The sequence below is a fragment of the Asterias amurensis genome, chromosome 9 (genome assembly GCF_032118995.1).
Source record: "Asterias amurensis chromosome 9, ASM3211899v1".
Taxonomy (NCBI): Eukaryota; Metazoa; Echinodermata; class Asteroidea; order Forcipulatida; family Asteriidae; genus Asterias; species Asterias amurensis.
Window position 1 is genome coordinate 8,700,621 of NC_092656.1, and position 21,257 is coordinate 8,721,877.

Genomic DNA, 21,257 nt, shown 5'->3' on the forward strand with positions numbered 1-21,257 from the left:
TAGAGGTAAATTATCAAGAACCAGGCCTCGACGGGTTAAAACCACTAGTTGAAAACCGATTCACCACACTTTGATTCCCATTCATAAATACCTTTTCGGTCAAAAACATCATCACTTTTTGGTCAAAAAGTAAAATAAATGCAACAATTATAATTGTTAAATGATTTCTTTCAACACAACACCCCTCCAGCTATGAAATGGTAGAGCCCTCCGCTGCCCTCGCGTAAACAACTCCTTATAAGGGAATGCTGTGGGCGTCGCGCGTATGGCGTGATGTGGCACAACTGCTTCAGCCGTTGCTACCAACCAATAGGAATGAAGAAACTGTCTTGTAAGAACAGGTGCAAGGTCGCATGTCACGCTCATGAATTAACACTTTTTACCGGTCATTAACAAAAGGTTTATGCACACCCACGTGACCCGCTCTCCACCAATAGGAGTAGAGAAACTGTCTGGGGTATTTATGAATGAACATTCAAACGTGTCCAAGAAAAGTAACCATAAACAGCATCAGGCAAATTCTATACCTTTTCTCCGACTCTTGTAATGAGGGATTCAAGCCTTTCCTCGATCTCGTTCTGATCAGTAGTGGTCCTCCGACGCTTCTGACTCCTGCTATCTGTTGGGATTTAAAAAAGTGTGTCATAATACACCATGAATTCGGTCGCACTAAATACCGACAACTCACGACCCCTCACGACAACTCACGGCAACAATTTTTAAATGCACAAGAGTCATATGCACCTAAATCACTTTCAAACTTCTGAAAAAATTGTATTTTTAATTGTAAAAAAAAGTGTTTTTTTTACCCCAAGTTTAGTAAAATACAGAAATAACCGCCATGTTGTCTTTCGACATACTTTGAAGAGTCCACTACACCACAGGGGTAATTTCTGAAGGCTCAGTTGTACTTTTTTATTTTTGGTTTTAGCTGCTGTTTTTTCTTTCTTGTAAGTCACTAAGTCGCCACTCTGGAAATGGAAGTCACTACACAAAGGGAGATTTAAGTATAATATTTTTTTCAACTCCATGAAAGGCACATAAAATGGCAAATAATCATCTTGCTTATTGTACCACCCTGCGGTGTAATAATTCGTCCAAGTACGTTGAGAGACAACATGGCGGATTTTCCATTTATGACTAAACCTATGGTAAAAAACACATTTTTTTACAATTAAAAACACAATTTTTTCAACAGTCTGAAAGTGATTTAGGTGCATATGACTCTTGTGCATATATTTAACGGTATAGCATAACACAGCAAAATTACATTGTACAATAAGAACAACAAAAACAAACAATGACAAACACCAATACGTGACAATCAACAATATAACACCACAGAAAAGGCAATGAAATAGTCAAAGATAATATCTTTTAAAAAGAAATGTTTTGAGATGGGTTTTAAAAATATCAAAGTTGGTGATAATCCTCAAATGAATTGGTAAATTATTCCAAAGGGTGGGAGCATAAATAGAAAAAGCCCGATCCCCATAAGATTTGCAAGGCTTTGGGCCAACTAAGGAAAAATTAAGTTTGACACCAACACAACTTCTAGTACGAATATGAGAAACATAAGGTTTCTCTTTGTCTCTGCATCGCCACAATGTATTTTATAATTTTAACGTTTGTGCAACAAAGTAAAGGTTATAAACTTGACTAAACTTAAATTAATCTCAGCAGAGTGTCCATGCGTTTTACAAGCATTAATTTTAATGCAATATGTATAAATAATGAGAGTTATTTGTGTTGGCTCTACAAATCTAATGTCAATGTAGAGCTCTGCTGAGCTGACTGACTGATTTATATATGTACATCACATGTACCTATTTCTATTAATTAAACTAGTATCGTAGGAGGTCCTTTTTTCGAGGTGTCCCTAAAATCGTGGCAAATCTTTTACCTCTCTGTGTGGATGTAAAAAGTCCCTAGATAAAAATTGTGTGGTTTTATTTGCCAAGCAAAGAGTCTCCTCTTCTTTGACCAAAACTTAGAAACACGTAAGGTTCCACTGGTCATTTGCACTTGTAAATGCAAAAAGTTTGGTATTTTAGGCATTTTAGGTACAAAAATATGTCATAATGTTGAGGCCATATAAAAATATTTGCCCACCGAAAAAGTTTCATCAAACGCTATTTCAATTCACAATTCATGATGATCAAAATCATGTGACTGAATGTTTTGCTGAGCATTCTTGAAAAAAAATACCGAGGCTTAAAGAAGCCATGTGCCTTATATCATTTTCTAATATTTTTGGAGATTTTTATTTTGTAACCCTCGTATCAATACTATTATTTATATTAAAATTTAAACATCAGCTTGTTGATTCAATTATCACTGTTTATTTATACGCTTTATTATAAATATTAAGAAAAAAAAAATAGGGAAAAAAATAATATAAATCAGATTTTGAAGCCAGTAATTATTCACACTTTTTATATTTTTTTTGATTTTTTTAAATTTTTTGCAAGTTACCATGGTAATTTTAAAAATTTGATAAAAAAATTTTTGAATAAAATGAAGGCAACTGCTGGCTATACAGTCATACACAGAGTCTCAAAGAACACTTGTAGTCGATGCAGATGTTTCTTCCATGTATGGCTTCACCGAGAAACCATACTTTCTCGTTTGCCGTGAAAACAGGAAAAACTCAAAACAAATGGGGCCAGTTGAAGTCATCCAAGATCGGTGTGAGGTGTGAACATTTCAATGTCCATCATCATCAAGTTTTAATACATGTTTGCATACTTCGTATGGATAACTTTCCGTATGGCGCCACCACTATATCACTCTTTTTTACAAAAAGGGATATCTCATTGAGGTAAATTAGATACTATATTATTTCATATCGAATGAAAAAGTGGTGGCGCCATACGGAAACTTTTCCAGGCATAATAGCGTGAAAACTGATATTGGTAAGCAGAGGATATAATTAAATTAAAATAAAGTTATAAATTTATTGCATTTCATTTTCAAGCACACCCGACCCCGACCATTTAAGTTGATAATAATGGTTGTTTGTACATGTCCAGATAAAGATACAGATACAACTTTTAATTTATACGCTAAATTAAAATTTAAATTTAAAAAATGTAAAAAAAAAAAAAAAAAATCCCGAAAAGGGTGCTGTGCAAAAAACTATGGCAAACACACAACAAAAAGCAGACGCTTTTCATCACGAGAGCAAACGAAGACAGCTAGGAAATTAAACATAAATAAATATAAACATTACCATCACTGTCATCTTCTAGGCGTCTTCTTCTAGACATACTGAAAATATAAAGAAAATTGTCTGCTGCTTCTATTTTTGTAGGCCTTAAATGTTACTTCAGCGGGTTTTTTGCACACAACAATCGGAAACAAGCGCCGTGTGCGATTGAAGCGATGTGAGCTCAAATTGGGCCCGACCCCAACTTTGGTGCTGTGGTGTTGAATCTCAAAATCTTGTCAACGACCGTCAAGCACACGCGTAAGAATGCTGAATGCTGGGCCAAATTTCATAGAGCTGCTAAGGACACAAATTTGCTCAGCGTGAAATTTCTTCCTATGATAAAAACAGGATTACCAACCAAATTTCATGTGACACTCAAGATAAGCAAACAACAGCTGAAAGCAGGTAACAAGCAATGTGCAACGAATATAAATTTGGTTGGTAGGGGGCATAATCCTGTTTTTTATCATTTTATGCTAAGCAAATTTTTGTGCTTAGCAGCTCTATGAAATTGGTCCCCGGTCATCTTGCCACCTAGCATTTAGCTCTCCACCAACAAAGTCGCGCCCCTGCAAAGTCTCCCCCTAACCGACTCGCCCTGGGTCTTTTAAAAGTCACCCCCTGACAAATGTCGCCCCCATGCAAACAATGTCGCCCCCTGGCAAAGTCGCCCCCTGACAATGTCGCCCCCTGGCTAAGTCGCCCCCTGATAATGTCGCCCACAGACAATGTCGCCCCCTAGCAAAGTCGCCCCCAGAAAATAAGTAAGGATTCTTATGGTATAATGGTTTTTGCGAATTCACTTATTGTACTTGAAAGAATATAAAGTAGAGCCTATACTGACAATGTCGCCCCCAGCCAATGTCGCCCCCTAGCGAAGTCGCCCCCAGAAAGTAATTCCAGGATTCTTTCGGTATTGGCTTAATTTATTGGAAATAATATAAAGTAAAGTTTGCTTGAGGAAAAACGTCATCAATAATAATAAATTCCATATGCACAAAGTTCAAATTTTTGGGTCATTGATTTTATTAACATTGCTCAATTTAAATTATAACAACAAAACAAATACTTAATCTGGTTTTTTTTTAACAAATAATATTAATAGGCTAAATAGCAATTACTGAATTACAGATGTAAAAAAAAATTTAAATCGTAAGACTAACTGTTTCTATTGTGAATACTTGGTGGAAAGCTTAATAATGAGTTTCTAAGTGCAAAACTAAAATAACAATGAGAATGATTTTTTAGACATTATCTCAGAAATTAATAATAATCACCATTTAAAAAAGACATCTTTCTAAAGCATAATTTAGGTGAACTAAAGTGAAACAAAACGTTAGAAAATGAACTTTCCTTTGGACAACCTCTCATAGAGCCAAACACAGTGATGGCAACCTGCTCGATCATTTGTAATTAAGGACAAAAGGTCTGGAATCCGGAATTACACAATATCCCCCAGAAAAGGGGAGATTTAAAGCATGAATTCCAGTACCCGCCATATATTTTTATGAGAGAAATAGATTTCCCGGATCAAAGAATATGGTCAACTGACCATATAAAAAATGGATACTCTGAGTTGTTCCGGGCGTTTGTAAAGTGGCCAACATAAGCTAGTTTGAATAAGATTTGACCTTGTATACATCTTCAGACATGGTTAAAATAACGAGAATGTATGGACAAAATTGAACAGTTTTCGCATGGGGCACTTTCGTAATAATATTTGCAGGATCTACATGCATTGTTGACATTGTTCTGATGCAACAACTTTGATCAAAGGTTTTATATAAACACCATCAAAATACCTTCCCTATAGCATCAGTCTGCACTCACAGGCCTGGAATAACATGCAGGCTACGGAGACCATCGGTCTCCATTGCCCCATGTCTTGGCCTTGGTGCCCTTCAAAAGTTTCCCATTGAAGTGCCCTTTGCAAAATGCAAATGGCCTTGCCCTTCCAACATAAAATTCCAGGCCTGCTCATGAGTCTGTTTACACTGCTGCCCCTTTCAATGTTTGATTTATCTTTTACATAAGGATTTGTTGTTATAATAATTCTGAGCAGTATTACCTGTGAGCATCCCTTGTCGCTAGGCAACATCTGAGCAGAGCACAAACAACTGAAGAGGTTTTCCATCATCTCATTTTCTTATGTGCTTGTCTCTTTACGACCTGTAAAGAAAACAATTTCGGGTTGAAAAACAAAATTGACTAGAGTGGGACTCGAACCAACCACCTCCAGATTAACGTGTAGACATTTCTACCAACTGTGTCATATGATCCCTGGCTACACGACAGTTTAAAACGATGTATGAACACTTTTCAAAAACCAGCTCGACCGATCCAAGACATTGTGCTCCTTTAATCCATTTATTAAAAACATTTATGTTTTAAGTACATGTGTGTAAAATTGCCTGTGTTTCGATGCAAAACATTTCAAATGAATCGTGCTTTTATATGATGACCTAAAACTGTATGCAATTACCATTCCGCAAGATCGAAAAATATTGAGAGGGGACCAGTAGCTCTATCTTGATGCATCTTTTTTCATACTACGCTCTGTATAGTCCTCACCATAAGATGGATCAATCACAGGATTAACTTAAATATGCAATATAGGATATTTCAAAGTTACACTTCAAGGGGTGCGTTTTGGCGACAGTGACCAATATAAGTTTTGATTATTGGCCTGTGGTTAACCATTGGCTGAATCAACCAAAAAGTTATTGGTTACAACCGCCAAAACGCACCGCTTGGGTTATGACCGCACAAGGCATTCTGGTAAAGAAAAATGGACTACCTTTGTGAAATCCACTCCAGTGTCTTTAAACTTGCTTGGAGAACATTTTAGAGAAGGAGCTTATGCTAACACAAACATTTGAAATTTGAGTTCATAGGCAAGAAGCCTTAAATAGGCATCTCAAAGCATACAATTTTATGCAACAAGGCGATTTCTTCTTTTCTTTTTTTCTTGGATCTTCTATTGCCTTTTTTAGCCCAACTTTTTCAGTTTTTTTAATTTGATGCATAGCCTATAAAAATATGTTGGGATTTACCAAGTGAGGATACAAGTCTTTGACAATTACCAAAAGTACACACTGCCTTTAAGCAGAAAATACCACTAATTTCTTCACTAAGCAAAACTTGAGTAATTCTGGCTAGTAAAGCTGTTTCTGATAAGCGATACTTTTCTGTGCTTAGCAAATTTTTGTGCTTACAGCCTTTATGAAGTTGGGCCCTTAAAAAACCCCAGCTAGGTCATATTTATATGTCTTTAAATGTGTATATTTTTTGCCCTTTTTGTATCTATTTGGGGGGTCACAACAAAATAACAAAATTAATAATAATGATGCTCTGACACACTTCATACTTCTTTGCACTAAGCAGCTGAAATTTAAACATTTTATTTACAATAAATTATATTATATCAATATCTCCAACCAGCTGAGCCATATTTATACATCATAAAGTCAAAGTAAATGAAAGTTGCCGTTAAAATCATATTATGTTTATACAATGCAAATACAAGAACAAAATTGTTAATCATGGTGGTGCAACCAACTTAAGCGAATGCTTTGAGTCAAGCGAATGCTTTGAGTCAAGCGAATTTGACATCACAGCTGTGTTTTCGCAGCAAATGTTTCGCAAGAGTTAAGAACAACTCAACATGTTTCGAATTGTTTGTTGCAAATTTGTGACGACAAAAATTCACATGACATTTCTATTCGCAGCAAAGTAATGACCAGGCTTTATTCCTTATAATTTAGGAGTTGCAACCGTAAATAGAAAGGGGAAATGTGATGCTCCATGCAAAAAAGGGACATTTGATGATTGGTATGTGCAGCACTTCAGTTGTTTACAGTCTCTGCAAATTAACTTCTTTGCATTATCCATATTGCTCATAAGACCAAAATGAAACTTCATACCGTTTACTTTTTTTTCAAAGTACTTAATTGGTTTGCATGCAAAAACCAACATGTTACACCAAAAATCACTTAAATAACCAGGGATGATTCTGAACGCCAAATTCCCTCAAACTATGACAACTAAATTCGACAGACCTTTCCTTTGTTTACCAACCTTGAACATCATTTTCCATAGGCAGCTTTGAGTTACACAAAATCGATAACTGGATTGGCACAAAGGTTTCCTTAAAGAAAAAAAACCACTCACCCCTTTCCCCTTGCTATGAAGACGCACATACTTTTGCCCACCATGGTTGGCAAAATGTGCAGGTTTGAGGTTGCAAAAGAAAGGTCCATAGACAATAATGCACAAGTCCTATTTTTAAAAGTATGTCGCAGTGCAACTTTGGAAACTAAGTGTAGATAAACAAAATCAAGCTGCAACGATTGACAACATGCAGTAATTTACATTGTAGTATGCCAGGTTTTATAATTTTCCGCACAGGTTGGCATGAACAGCCGAATGTCAAAAAACATTCAGTTGTATTAACACAACTGAACAAATGAAACATTTTCTGCCAACTGTCAATTAAATAAAAATAAATTAAATTTGTTTCCAACAAATCCATAACTGTTTTTTTTTTATATATTTGGTGTAGGTCAATTAAATAAAAATAAATTAAATTTGTTTCCAACAAATCCATAACTGTTTTTTTTGTATATTTGGTGTAGCATTGTTACAAACTGTAGCTAGCGGTTGTTGTTTTGCATTTATGGCTTTCCACAGTTCCCCAAACCTTGTTTGGCAAAAACTTGGGCTGTGACATTGTAATAGAAAAGGTCTCTAAGAACATATTGTTTATGAAGTTAAATGGACTACTTTTGATGATACTCTTGATAAAAATAAGCATCAATTAGGGACCAAAATCAGCAAAATCAGGAACATGAGAAAACTTTCCAACTTGTGAACACAAACAACCACGCCACAAACATTAAACAGCTAAGGCGTTGTTTTTTCCCTCCCGAGGGTGTGTAATACATGTTGTAGCCTTCACCCATGACCACATCACTGCAAACTTTCAGGTGTGTTTGTTTGTTTGTTTGTTTTTAATTGAGCTGGGAGACCCAGCCATACAGCTTAAAGTTCAAACTTAACTAGTTGTATATGTTCAGAAAATAGTTAATGGCCTGCATTTCGACCCTAGCAGAGTCTTTCTTGAAGGCTAAATAGTTGTATATGTGGCGGATTTAAATTCTGTTGCAAAAACGTTGAAAATCCCAATTATTGGTTATCTCGAATAATCGCCAATCATGAATGACTGCCCCCCCCCCGCCCCACCGTAAAACTTTCGAAAAGAGGATTACCATAAATGACAATATTTTTTAACTTGAATATAAATACAATTATTATGCAATGTGTCGTGATACACAGAAATTAATATACAAAAGCTATCATACAGTTGATAAAAATCATACAGTGACCTCTATATTAAAACTTTTTGACCTAACCCATATCTGCCTAATGTGGCAAAAACAGCCTAAAGGCCGGCTTATAGTCGGTCGCGAAATGGTCGCGCGATGGAAATTTTGACGCGCGACACAATTTACATGTACAGTCATTGCTGAGGCCTAAAAACTGTATCTTTTTTTGATCGTGCGTCAAGATTTCCATCGCCATCGTGCAACCATCGCACGACCATCGCGCGACCCACTATAAACCGGCCTCAAGTCAAACTCCCTAACTCAAAGAGTTACCCTTTGAGAAACCAAGTACAGAGATTAAGCTTTCTTGTTACTAAACAAGATAAAAGTGTAAAAAGAGGGAGAGACAGGACATTTTTTATAGTAGGGGCTATGCCTTTGAAATTTTAAAAGGAAAATAACGCCCGGATATTATCTTATATAAGAAACCAACATTTTTGAGTTGGGCTGTTTTACCATAGAGTGACCAGTCAGGCGTTTATGGGTTAAAGTTTGCTGTTGTTCCTTCACTGAGAGAAAACATAAGACGTTACTCTTGACCAATGTAGAAAAGGATTCCAGTAATCGACCACTTAGGGTGGTCTCCCTCCTTGGTCTAGTGGTCAAGGCAACGCAGAAGGTCCAGGGTTCCGTTTCCACCCAAAATGATCGGTTCCAACAAGCCTTGCAAAGCATCGACTATAACAGTGTTGTGTTATCAAAATATATGATACTGTGTAGGGTTTAAAACCAACTTCAAATGTGAGTAACTATATTTGTGTAAAGCTCAAACCTAATTTTATTTGTGAAAAAATCAATCAGTTGAAAATATGGCTAAAACCCTTTGAGAAAGGAACACATCTGTAGGAGACAGGACAAATGACAGAAATAACAACTCAAGGATTTGGTAAGAAATCGTAATTCAAAATTGTGAGAAGAAAAAAAGATTAGTACAAAATATTTTGAAGGCAACACTGTCTTGGGAATTGATGGCAGTTTTTTCTAATATCCTTCCATGTTGTCACCGTTAACCATTGGTGGCAGCCTACAGATCTCTCATAATCTTTTTTTGTACCTTGAAAGGTCTAGGATATGAGATTACACCATGACCACTGGGAAAAGAAAGATTTCGTGCATGAATTCCAGTTCCCTTTGCCTCTCTTTATATGAGGAAACAAGCGCACAGCACAGCTAGTGCATGCCTGTGCATGCTACACAACAGACTGTCCAGGCATTTCAACCCTTTACAGACTAATCATTTCTGTATAATCATCACAAACACCCAGACACTGCTAATCTGGTTAATTTTTAGGCTTGGTTATTTCAAGAAAATACCAGAAAATTGTTTAGAAACAGAAATACAAGGTGTTTTTTGTGTGTGTGTACATTCTGTGTTATAATGGGAAACATTTGAAAAGATCAATTTTGTCCTTTACCTTTGCTTTGACACTATTGCTTCAGTGGAAGTAGGTCAAATCTTGAGGCCGCTATGGGCATTTCAGTACAAGCTGTTTGCTGCCGCTGTGGTCTCTAAAAAGCCTTCATCTCATACCAGGTGTGTATGAAAGCATGTTTGCAAGACTTCTGTTTGCAAGTTAAACAAAAGTTGTGCACGTTTGGACACATCTTCTTACATGGACTGATTAAGAGAGTGCTCCAAAATGAACTGAATAACAGTTAATCACTTGACTTTGCACACATCTTCCTTTCTTGAAAGAGATCCTCAATACTAAAAGAGTCATGTGTTTCTTCTAACATGATCAGAGTAAAAAACAGAACGCCAAGTGCATGATTGTATACATACATACACAGTATGCGTCCAATACAAATATTCATAATAATTAGAGCAGTATTGTTACCAGATAAAAAATGGCCCTATAACCTTTTTTTAAAACAAAAACTGAAGCCATTTTCACACTGTATCTCTTATCCCTGTGGAATACAGCCCTTGGGACGCCCCAGGAGTTTCTTTCACCCTGCAATAACCCCGCTCACTTCTCCACTGCCCCCCCCCCCCAGGCCCTTATTGCACCGGGTTTTGGTTGCACCAGACATGCCAACCTCTGGGATCACAAAACTGTATTCTGAAACCCAAAAACCTGTATTTTGCATCAAAAACCTGTATTTTTGATAAAACATGCGTAACGTAGTTTTAAGCCATTATTCCCAAAGGCTGCCCCCAAGGAATGGAGTAGTGTGAAAAGGGCTTGAGTGTGGCCTCAGCTCTTTGCCATCAATACATTGAGAACCTCATTTTCGTTGTTGCCATGCACAATGAGCTCTCGTTTGATGTCCTCCGACTTGAAACCAAGCTCCTCAAACCGTTGCCAAAGGTGAAGGAATTCTAGCGCCTGTGTAGAAAAGACAAGAAGAGTTTTCTTAAAGATAAAGACCAGTGGCAGACTGAAGGAGGAGGGGGAGGGGATGGGAAGAGCATACATTTCTAACATTGTATTAAGATTTTACGTGCAGCACTAACACTAGTTTTGTATAAACATAACTGTGGTGTCTTGGAAATAAGGGTCTGTTTCTGGGATGAGACAAAATTTTAACTTATTATGAGAACCTTTGTTGTCAAGTCAAAGATACTCTAAACAAAAAATACTTTGGAAGCTCCAGAATGTTCCGGGAAAAAAACACCACACAGAGGCATTGAAAACATTTTTCAATACCATGCAAAGGGGTTAACCAGATAATTGAGACTTCATGAACAATGAATGTTTGGAATAAACAGCATCATTACTGACTACACAGATAACTCAAAAGAATACACCACACCCACAACAAAGATAATTTTCTTGGTTAAGTTTACCAAACTGTCCATGCAGTTGACATAGTCAAACTGTGGATGCATTTGACATTAAACAAAATTAGTTAAAAAGAAGTTGAAATCAAGGATGACTGACGATTTGGACAACTTATGTTTGCCAATGCAGAAAGACACTCTAACAGAAATGACTACACAGCAGCTACACTGTACCTTGTCTCGGTTGTTGTTTTGTAAGCTGAGAGCAATTTCCACTTTGTCTTCAGGGAATCTTTGACTGCATAGATGATCCACTGAACACAGCCATTCTACAACCTGAAACAAAAACAATTACACACATTTCTAAGATTAAAGCCCTTTTCGAAACCCTGCCTTAGGCTTTTACTTCTGGCTTAGGGACTGTTCGCCTGTTTTAAGTCCCATATCGAAAGTACAAGTTTCATAAGTCGTTTGAGAAAGAAAAAAAAAGTGAAAATCACAGAAAATGTTGTCAGGAGAGTGGCTAACTGAGGCGATAATTATTTTGTGAATTTGTTTAGTTAAGCTTTCACCATCAATATCTTTTAACCGTGTAAGTTTAATGTAAATCTGTGGAAGTTTGTGTTTTGTGCGTACAAAATTATCCAAACATTTTTAGCGAGATATTCCCGGGCTTAGCATACTGAATGTGCATTTTCCACAGGAACATTGGATATCAAGAGTGAGAAAGAGTCAATCCAACAGAGTCAAACAAAACATTTGGCGATGGCTAGAGGTTTATCAAAAAGTTCCCCTCCACTTACAATTCTGTCGTCGTGTCCAAGCTGCTGAACCGCCCTCGCTGTCCGAGACCGTGGGAATCCCATCGCTGCAATATTGGCTACGAACGACCGATCCTCTGCACTGAGGTTGTCGAAGATAGGATCTGGTACAGGTGATTGGCCAAAGTCCAAAGCGGTAACATGCGACTGATGCGGGGGCGGTGGGAGTGGTGTGTACCTGTTAAGATTCTGTAAAGGAGAAGGACAAAAAAATGACAAAGCCAAATTTACCCTTTGAGGTGAGTGTTGTCTAATCAAAAATTCATTCATTATACCTCAGACAGTTTATCCATTCTGATTGGTTTATCCATTCTGACAGTTAGCAGTGATTAAAAATGACCTGACCTTCTTAGGTCAAAGAGGACGCTATCAGACAATTGCAAAGTGCACGCAAGTTTCATTACCCAATAGGTTGCATATTTGGTAATCTTGCGTATGATAGCTTGAAACGATTAAAGCGTGCAAAGTTGAAACTAGGTACTAAGCGAACAAACATGCACAGATTTCAACGCAGAGTCCAGGTGAGGCTAAACGGTCGAATTTGTTCTCAACATTAAAAGAGATTTTTGATGCTTCTAAATGGAGAGGTGTTTATGAATGGAAATCAAAGTGTGTTGACTCGGTTTTAAACTAGCTGTTTAAACATGTTGAGGCCTGATTCTTTATAAGTTTACCGAGATGACTTTGTCTCGGTCAATTTATCAAAACCCAGGCCTCAGCGAGTTTAAATAAAACACTTATAAGCCCTTTTACTTGAAGACATGAAATTTTATCCAAGCATTACCAGTTGTGTACACGGCTAAACATATTAAAACAATGAACTGCTAACGTGACTAATGCAAAGTGAATCCCTTTAATGTGTTTTGAGCTGATTGTTGCGTTTATACATTTGTACACTGATTGGGAAAACAGCTACAGTACATGCTAGAAGTGAAAGGAGGAAGCATGTACAAGGAAATGTCATCGGTATCTCTAAAGTATTCAATCAGAACATGTCTTACTCCTGATATTCTGTTCCACAGGCCATAAACACAAGTGTTCCATAGGGCCTAAGGCACTAGTGCCACATAGCATCCTAGTAGTATTCCAGATAATGCCCTAGCCACCACTTTTCCATTAGGCCCAAAGCACCAGTGCTCCATAGGGCTCTAGGCACCAGTATTCCCTACGGCCCAAAGCACCAGTGTTCCACAGGGCCAAAAGCAACAATGCTCCACTGGGCCCTAGGCACCAGTGCTCCATTGGGCCTGAAGCACCAGTGCTCCAAAGGGCCCAAAGCACCAGTGTTCCATATAGCCATAGGCGCCAGAGTTTGATAGGGCCCTAGGCACCAGTGCTGCATAGGGCCCTAGGCACCAGTGCTGCATAGGGCCCTAGGCACCAGTGCTGCACAGGGCCCTAGGCACCAGTAATCGTAGGGCCCAAAGCACCAGTGCTCCATGGGGCACAAAGCACCCTTGCTCCAAAGGGCCAGAAGCACCAGTGTTCCATATAGCCATAGGCGCCAGAGTTTGATAGGGCCCTAGGCACCAGTGCTGCACAGGGCCCTAGGCACCAGTAATCGTAGGGCCCAAAGCACCAGTGCTCCATGGGGCCCAAAGCACCAGGGCTCCATAGGGCCCAAAGCACCAGTGTTCCATATAGCCATAGGCGCCAGAGTTTGATAGGGCCCTAGGCACCAGTGCTCCATAGGGCCCTAGGCACCAGTGATCCACAGGGCCCTAGGCGCCAGTGCTCCATATATGGCCAAAGGCGCCAGTGCTCCATATATGGCCATAGGTGCCAGTGCTTCATATATGGCCAAAGGCGCCAGTGCTCCATATATGGCCAGAGGTGCCAGTGCTCCATATATGGCCAAAGGCGCCAGTGCTCCATATATGGCCAAAGGCGCCAGTGCTCCATATATGGCCAAAGGCGCCAGTGCTCCATATATGGCCAAAGGCGCCAGTGCTCCATATATGGCCAAAGGCGCCAGTGCTCCATATATGGCCAAAGGCGCCAGTGCTCCATGTATGGCCAAAGGCGCCAGTGATACATAGGGCCCTAGGCACTAGTATTCCATAGTGTCCAAGCCACAAACAATGATACAACATTCAAAATATAAATGTGTTAGAGTTGGTACTTATGGTGAGTGCAAATTAAGACCAAAACAAATGAGATTCATTAACATGTGTAATGTATTACAAGGAACATAAAAACATGTTTGTGTGCACACTACAGGTGACACAGATATTACAAAGAAGTGGGAGCTTTCATGATTATTCTAAGAGACTAACAACAAATACAACAGAACAATATGTAGCAGTAGCATGCAAGTTAATATTTGCCTTGATGCCATGCAAGAAGGAGATTGGGGTGGAGGTGAGGGTGATATTATGTAACGCAGCTAACCTCCAAGTCAAGATCTGGGTAAGGTGAACAGCTGACTTCCTCTAAAGACACACACTAAGAAGGGAAAGCAAGTTCAAAGCATTAAAAGTGACAACACTGCAACAACGTGTATGACAGCACTGCAAATAACAACAAAAAAGTACATCAATAATATAAATTAGGCCGTGTCCAAATTAATGGTTACAGCTACGGCTAGACTTCTGTGTCATCATGCGTTGAAAGACAAATCCAGGCGCGCACCGAGCGCACAGGTATTGAGCACCATGCGCCACTGCTGTGGTGTCTTCAATGCCTAGATTGTGCACAAAAAGACACCGCAGTTGGTAATTTTTTAATAGAGGGTGCTACCAATTTTGTTTCGTTGGATTGGTCTATAGGCTGCCTTCGCAGTACCTTTAGCAACAGTGGTAGTCGTAGCTGTAGCCGCCAGTTCGGATTTGGCCTTACACACAGGTGCGCATTTAAATTGAAAGCTGGCATTTTATGAGAGGAGAGGGTATCTGGCGCATTTTGTTTAAAGATGTGTACTTTTAAAGGAACACGTTGCCTTGGATCGGACGAGTTGGTCTATGAAAAGCGTTTGTTATGAAATGCATATGGTTAGAAAGATGTTTTAAAAGTAGAACATAATGATTCACACAAGTATTTCTCAAAATTGCACGGTTTTCATTTTACGTCGCAAACAAACACGGCCGGCCATTTATGGGAGTCAAATTTTTGACTCCCATAAATGGCCGACCGTGTTTGTCGACGAGGTAAAACGAAAACCACGCAATTTCGAGGCATATTTCTAACCATATCGATTTTATAACAAACGGTTACAAAACGCTTTTCAAAGACCAATTCGATCGATCCAAGGCAACGTGTTCCTTTAACATTAACAGTGCCAGTGAAAATGTTTGCTCAAAAGTTTGAAGGCTTGGACATGACTATTATGCCAGAGGATTCTGAACGATGAGGAGGAAAGGTTTTAGTCAAAACAGTTTGGGGGGATTAAGTTCAAGCATGGAATTTCACGCCATGGAGGCCTCCTTTGTCTTGGCCTTGGTGCAACTTCAAAAGTTTCCCATAGACCTTATCGCAAATACTCGGTACGCGCACAATAGACGTGGAATGAGGTGCATGCTGGTCTAGCTAGCTGTCAAATTTGATCACTAGCTAGACCAGCATGCACCTCATTCAACAGTTTGCGCTTGCGCAATGGTATTTTTGAAAAGGTCTATGGACTTTAAGATTTTCGAATGGATGTGCCCTTTCCGCAACGAAAATGGCCTTCCCCTCTCAAAGATGAAATTCCAGGCCTGTGTACATGTGTAAGTTCACTCTCTTTGCTGTGAAGTTTGTGTTGAATCGTCAGAGCATACGTGTTACAGTGCATGACTCTCTCTTACCTGTGGATAGCCAGGTGGAGGCTCAACAGGACTAACTACTGGTGACGTTCTGCTAGGAGTAAAATCCGGAGCATAATAATTGGGCGGCGGCGATCTCCCTCGTTGAGGCTGGGAAGAGTTAGTTGCAGCCAGACCTCTTGATATCAACCTGTCATTGCTCTCCAGAGGTGACACCTGGCTGTCACTCCGAGATGAGTGGATCGGGGGTAAGGGACTCCGTCCAAAGGGATCTGGGTTTATATTTGGTGTACTTGAGGTGCTAGGGAGTATGTGTTGCCCATTAGGCACTTGAGTATTGGGTCCTGTTGAAAGGCCTGTAGGTTTTGAGACTGGCTTTGGCCTATCTGGTTTGTATGAAACTTGTTTATTTGACGTTTGAACAATAACCGATGCAAGTTCTGTCACTTCTGATGACGCAGGCTCGGTTTCCTCTGACAGATCAGGCGAATGAAGTGGCTGTTCTGTCCTTACTCCCCCAGTTCGAACCGGGACGTTGGTATTGGCTAGCACGCTTTTCAATTCCTCCATATCGTTCAGCGTTTCAAGTTCTGTTGACTCAAACGGGTCGGACGCATTGTTTTCAAAATCTGCCAGGTCGTACATACGCTTGCGGTTCACCGGTGCCACAGGGAGCCGACTGCTGCTAGTTGCCAAGGTCTCGGGTGTTAGTATACCACCGCTCCCGAGGCTGGGTATCGGTGGGATGGAGTTGGTTGGAGGTTCAGACGAAGACCCTTTGGCATCAGTCGGTTGCAGGATGCCATTCGGGAGCTGCGCTGGACTCGTTGCCGCTGCCTTCTGCTCTTCAAGGGCCTGTCTTCGGCTGGCCTCCTTGGCTGCATCGGAGACTTTCTTTGCATTTAACCATTGGAGGAAGGTGCTCTCTGTCTCAAGCGAGTACTGATAATTCAAAATTAAAACAACAGAGGAGATCATTTTTAAACTCTTGAGATTGTTGAGCTACTAAAGACAATTTGCATAACGCTCAACACTGCTGGTACGCTGAGGTCACACACAAGTTTTTATGCACCAAGAACAGCTATCGTCCAACGAGCTGCCTCCTTTTGCCTCAGTGAGGACATTGTTTGAGATTTTGACAACATGAATATGCAAAGGGTATGCAAACAGTGGGGTTCCCGGCTGGGCCGCACTAGTCTTTCTGCAATGTCTGTTGCCGGCAAACTTGCTACCATAAAGTTCCCAACAAGAAATGTCTATCAACAAATTGGCTTCTATATACACTGCCGCAAAACTGTCTTTGGTATGCCCACCATGCCTGCTGGGCGCACAAGACTTTCTGCAATGTTTGTTGCCGCAAAACATGCACCTATAAAACGCTCAACAAGAAGAGCAAATCAACAAACTTGCTCCCATACACACTGCCCCAAAACTGCCTTTGGTATGCCCAGCATAAATAAATAATAATAATAATTTGGATATGAAAGGGTTTTGAAACCTTTTGTAGATCAAGATTTTAGCCATGACATGAATTACTACTCACTGTGAATGAAGATGTATGTAATTTAATTTACCTGTAGAGGTTTCAGCTTCTTCAGTCGTCAAGTTTTTTAGAAAAAAAAGTGAAAATTACAGAGCTATGTTTTCAGGAGAATCCGTTGGACGTGCTTAAATAATTTCCGTCTCAAAAACTACAGCACATCTGCAAATAATATTTTAAGGAAAGCTTTCAATCACCATTTTCTTCAAATCATTGAAGTTTAATGTCAATCTGTGGAATTTTGTTTTTTTTTCTCTCGAGCAAAAAGTACCCTTGTAACCCTTTAAACTTGAGGTGTTTAGATATGTTTACCTGTGTTGCATTAAGAGCTGCAGTTGGATTGGGCTCCTTATAACCAAGGGGCAATGAAACTTTCTCTGGTGGTTTGAAGTGCTCACCGAGACGGACTTGAATTCCTTGTAGACTTGTCACTGAAAGCACAATATAAAAATTTAGTTTCACAATCAGCATACAAATCACAATGTAGCCCAGACCAGGCCTGATACTTCAAGGAGGCAATGAAGGTGATTCATGGCCCCATGCCTTGGTGCCCTTGAAATGCTCCAGCAGAAATTTACAATTTCCTCATAGGGTGCCCTTTACAAAGGAGAAAATGCCTCATGGTACTGTTGCCCTTGCAAAAATGAAGCATACAGGCCTGGTCTGTCAGACCCTTACTCAGCTGATTGCAGAACATCATTGTTTGACATGACTCAAGTTCTGGTGGCCCAGTCATCAGCAGGCCATTAAAATTGCCCCAAGACCTGCACAGCAATTGCTGTGGTGCCCTATGCTTTAGCTGTGGTGCCCTGTGCAAAGTTCCAGTACAAATACATGCAGACATTTTCCTCATAGAGTTGCCCCTTACTGGAAGAATTGCTGTGCGCCGAGTTTGAATCCCAGAATCCCAGAATGGCCAAACACTTGTGCCCTTCAGCGAGAAAATTAAGTCATAATTTGCTCCTCTTCACCCAGGAGTATAAAAGGTGACCTGCAAGGACTGAGATGTTCTTGTGTTTGATCACCCCCAGGTGTCTTACAGGCTGCCAAGGTTATAAAAACCAACTAAGCAGGTAAGAATAACATTTAACAATTTAACCGTACACAAATGGCAAAATCCGAATCTTCCAGTTTTAAAACAAAGCTGACAGTCGAAAAAGACATTCCTTTTTATTATAATTTTTTTTAGCTCTAGACACTATCCAGGGAGAAGGTTTTGACATCCCTTTTGTTGACGTTGGATTTTGTTATCTTAATCTCCTCTACAATTGTAATACATTGATTTCAATTCAAGGAACGATTTTGTCTGGCAATTTTGCGTCACGAAATATTTTGACTGAAAAAGTCTTGTGCACACTGGATGCTAATTATTGAGTTAGCAAATGATGGTCTTTTGAGTACCTAATGATAGCATTTTGCTGTGCTACAAGGGGAATCAACTACTGCAAACCCTCCACATTGTTATACATTTTGCTTTGTGTACTTGCCCCACTGTGGTTGGTGGTCTTGTGACTGTAAACAAATTGAGGAAAATCTTTTAAGATAACTTGTTCCAGGCGTTTAAAAACATTGGCCGTAAATCTGTCCCAAAATAATTTGCAGATAAAGCTGCATCCAACATGAAGTGTTTCAGCATTATGAAATTGGGCTTCTGTTTCAATCTTTATGCACAGCAATAGACCCCTTGAAAGTACTCACATGTGCCTATCTTGTGTGTCATTTTGGGTGTCAAAATCGTTTACATGCACAAAAGAGAGTTGACACCCAAAATTATGTGTGTTGTTCGGAGGCGCGTTCAGTATTGTGTAAGAAATCAATAGCTCCCCCTTGCATAACGCGAAACGCTACAGGTATCCTGAGGTCACGCGCAGGTTTTAGGCACAGAGAACAGCTAATGATCTGCCTCCTTTTTGATAGTGTGACACCATATGCAATGGGTCTATACAGACGGTATGTGTCAAACGTAAGCTGGTAACCTACCTGAGAGTGACCTTCCCAGGGAGGTCTGGTAGTGATATGCCATGGCTACCTCCAGCAGCTGCTCCTTTCAAACAGTCTAGCAAGCAACCCCTCGTGGCCAATATAGATGCACTACTCTGGCTGAATTCATTCAATTGCTAATGAAACCCTTCAGCTAATTGTACTTTGAGAAAATGCATTCCACCAGCTGAAGTAATCTATGTTCTGCTGAAAAATAATTTTAAAATAGACAAAGTAAAGAAAAGTAACCAAACACTGCACTTTAATCTGACACTTTAAGCATAGTATATTGACCAGAAAGCTACGTAACTAGCCCTTTGAAGCCCTTCTGTTAAATGTAAAAACCTTTGTAAAAGCTTTAGGCCTACATTTTTTCAACTAAAATATGCCCAAACTGATTGCACAAGCGTAAAAAATTGCAGGCGTAACCCTTGGTGTGTGTCAGGACAGGGACATCCATGGTCCAGTGTGCTGATGTTAACACCCTTTTGCCTGTCTGTCTATCTGTGTCCCGACGTGGCATTGCATTGTTAGTAAAGCAACATACAACAAACAATGAATCTGCTGAATTCCCCCCAAAACAAACATTGCAATTAACTAAGATTTATCATGGGTGATTAGCAGTGCAGTGGCTAAATGTTTATTAAAGGCATCCAATTCAAACCAAAATTATTGAATTATTATTATCTTTGAATTATAGACAGTGGAGTCACTGGACACCCTTTGGTAGATGTCAAAGACCAGTCTTTCCACTTGGTATATCTCAACACATGCACAAAATAACAAACCTGTGAAAAAATTTTTCAATTGGTCGTCAAAGTTGCAAGATAATAATGGAAGAAAAAAAGCTTTCACTTTGTCACGCGAAGTTGTGTGCGCTTTCACTTCATTCAGATATGCTTGAATTCGAGACCTCAAAATCAAATTCAGTTTTGTTAGTGAGAAATACTTTCTCTCTCAAAAACGGCGTTACTTCAGAGGGAGCCGATTCTCACAGTGTTTTATACTGTATCAATCCTTTTACAAATTCCAATCAACATCTCTCCATTGTCATTGATCGCTAACCATAAGATTTTTATGCTAACAATTACCAAAATCCATTGCCTTTTAAAAAAGTTTAAGATGATGATGATGATGATGATGATGAAGAATGTATCAACGAAATTTCAGCTTCTTCAAAAAATAATATTAACATTTTAATTCAATAATTTTATTAATAAAAATAATTAAATACTATTGTCTAATTAGGCTAATTAAAAATGAAATGAAATGAAAAGAAACATGAAATAATATTTACTCATGAATGAAACACTGCTTTTGTTTCAGTAACAACAATGGGAGAACAAATGACATAAAATACAGACAGTTTTTCACATCACAATCATGGGATTCTTACACTACAGAGCAATTTCAAAGAGTCAGTGACGTGAGTGAGTGAGTTTCCTGATGATGGAGGATCCGGGGAGTTGACAAGAAAACACACGACCAGTTCGATACGACTGGCAATATATTTGTATTATTTTGATTTAAACAACCATGGAAATCATGTTCATACATTTGTCATAATTACAAAATCATTATGAAATTGTGCAACCTCTGCTCAGCTTACCTCATAACCTCACATGACACTTCAACACTTTTTGAGAAACAACAGAAACGTCATGTCACTCCATCATAGTTCTGTTGCACCGACAGCCATTTTCGTTCAGCAACTGCATCTATTTTTAGACAGTGATGGCATTATTACTGCCCGACTCGTGGACTGGTACCTCGGTAACCTTATTTGATGTTATTGATACACGGGACACCAACGAATAAGCCATTGATCACGATTTACGTCTGGTTCCCAGTATCAT

The 21,257-nt window shown here is 39.3% G+C and overlaps 2 protein-coding genes across 4 annotated transcripts in view; both read right to left on the reverse strand.

Moving 5' to 3' along the window:
- The window catches only part of LOC139941630 (nuclear cap-binding protein subunit 1-like), a 29,563-nt gene extending 26,194 nt beyond the window's left edge, over nt 1-3,369 (reverse strand). The window contains exons 1-2 of the mRNA XM_071938216.1: nt 3,233-3,369; nt 528-619 (exon numbers count right to left, since the gene is read on the reverse strand). Of these exons, the coding sequence (XP_071794317.1) occupies nt 528-619; nt 3,233-3,269 (129 nt within the window). The 5' untranslated portion in view covers nt 3,270-3,369. The remainder of the gene's footprint in view (nt 1-527; nt 620-3,232) is intronic.
- A 3,218-nt stretch (nt 3,370-6,587) lies between these two features.
- LOC139941864 (ubiquitin-associated protein 1-like) lies at nt 6,588-21,105 on the reverse strand. 3 transcript variants are annotated; one of them, XM_071938498.1, is made up of 8 exons: nt 21,011-21,105; nt 19,402-19,605; nt 17,734-17,852; nt 15,924-16,823; nt 14,533-14,586; nt 12,124-12,330; nt 11,555-11,656; nt 6,588-10,925 (listed from the first exon to the last, which is right to left on the reverse strand). In XM_071938498.1, exons 2-8 carry the CDS (start codon nt 19,442-19,444, stop codon nt 10,794-10,796), a joined length of 1,557 nt encoding a protein of 518 aa, XP_071794599.1. In that variant the 5' UTR covers nt 19,445-19,605; nt 21,011-21,105; the 3' UTR covers nt 6,588-10,793. The 3 variants fall into 3 exon arrangements, with proteins under 3 accessions (XP_071794599.1, XP_071794598.1, XP_071794600.1); XM_071938497.1 differs by having other exon boundaries at nt 19,402-19,608; XM_071938499.1 differs by lacking the exon at nt 14,533-14,586 and having other exon boundaries at nt 19,402-19,608.
- Nucleotides 21,106-21,257: the final 152 nt, after the last annotated feature.

Bases quoted from the DNA above. Each gene is read 5' to 3' on its own strand.
- LOC139941864 (XM_071938498.1), bottom strand. From the start codon at position 19,444: ATGGCATATCACTACCAGACCTCCCTGGGAAGGTCACTCTCAG. The intron at 17,853-19,401 runs GTAGGTTACCAG...TTGTGCTTTCAG, and splicing joins CCTGGGAAGGTCACTCTCAG to TGACAAGTCTACAAGGAATT. The intron at 16,824-17,733 runs GTAAACATATCT...TTGAATTATCAG, and splicing joins CAGCTCTTAATGCAACACAG to TACTCGCTTGAGACAGAGAG.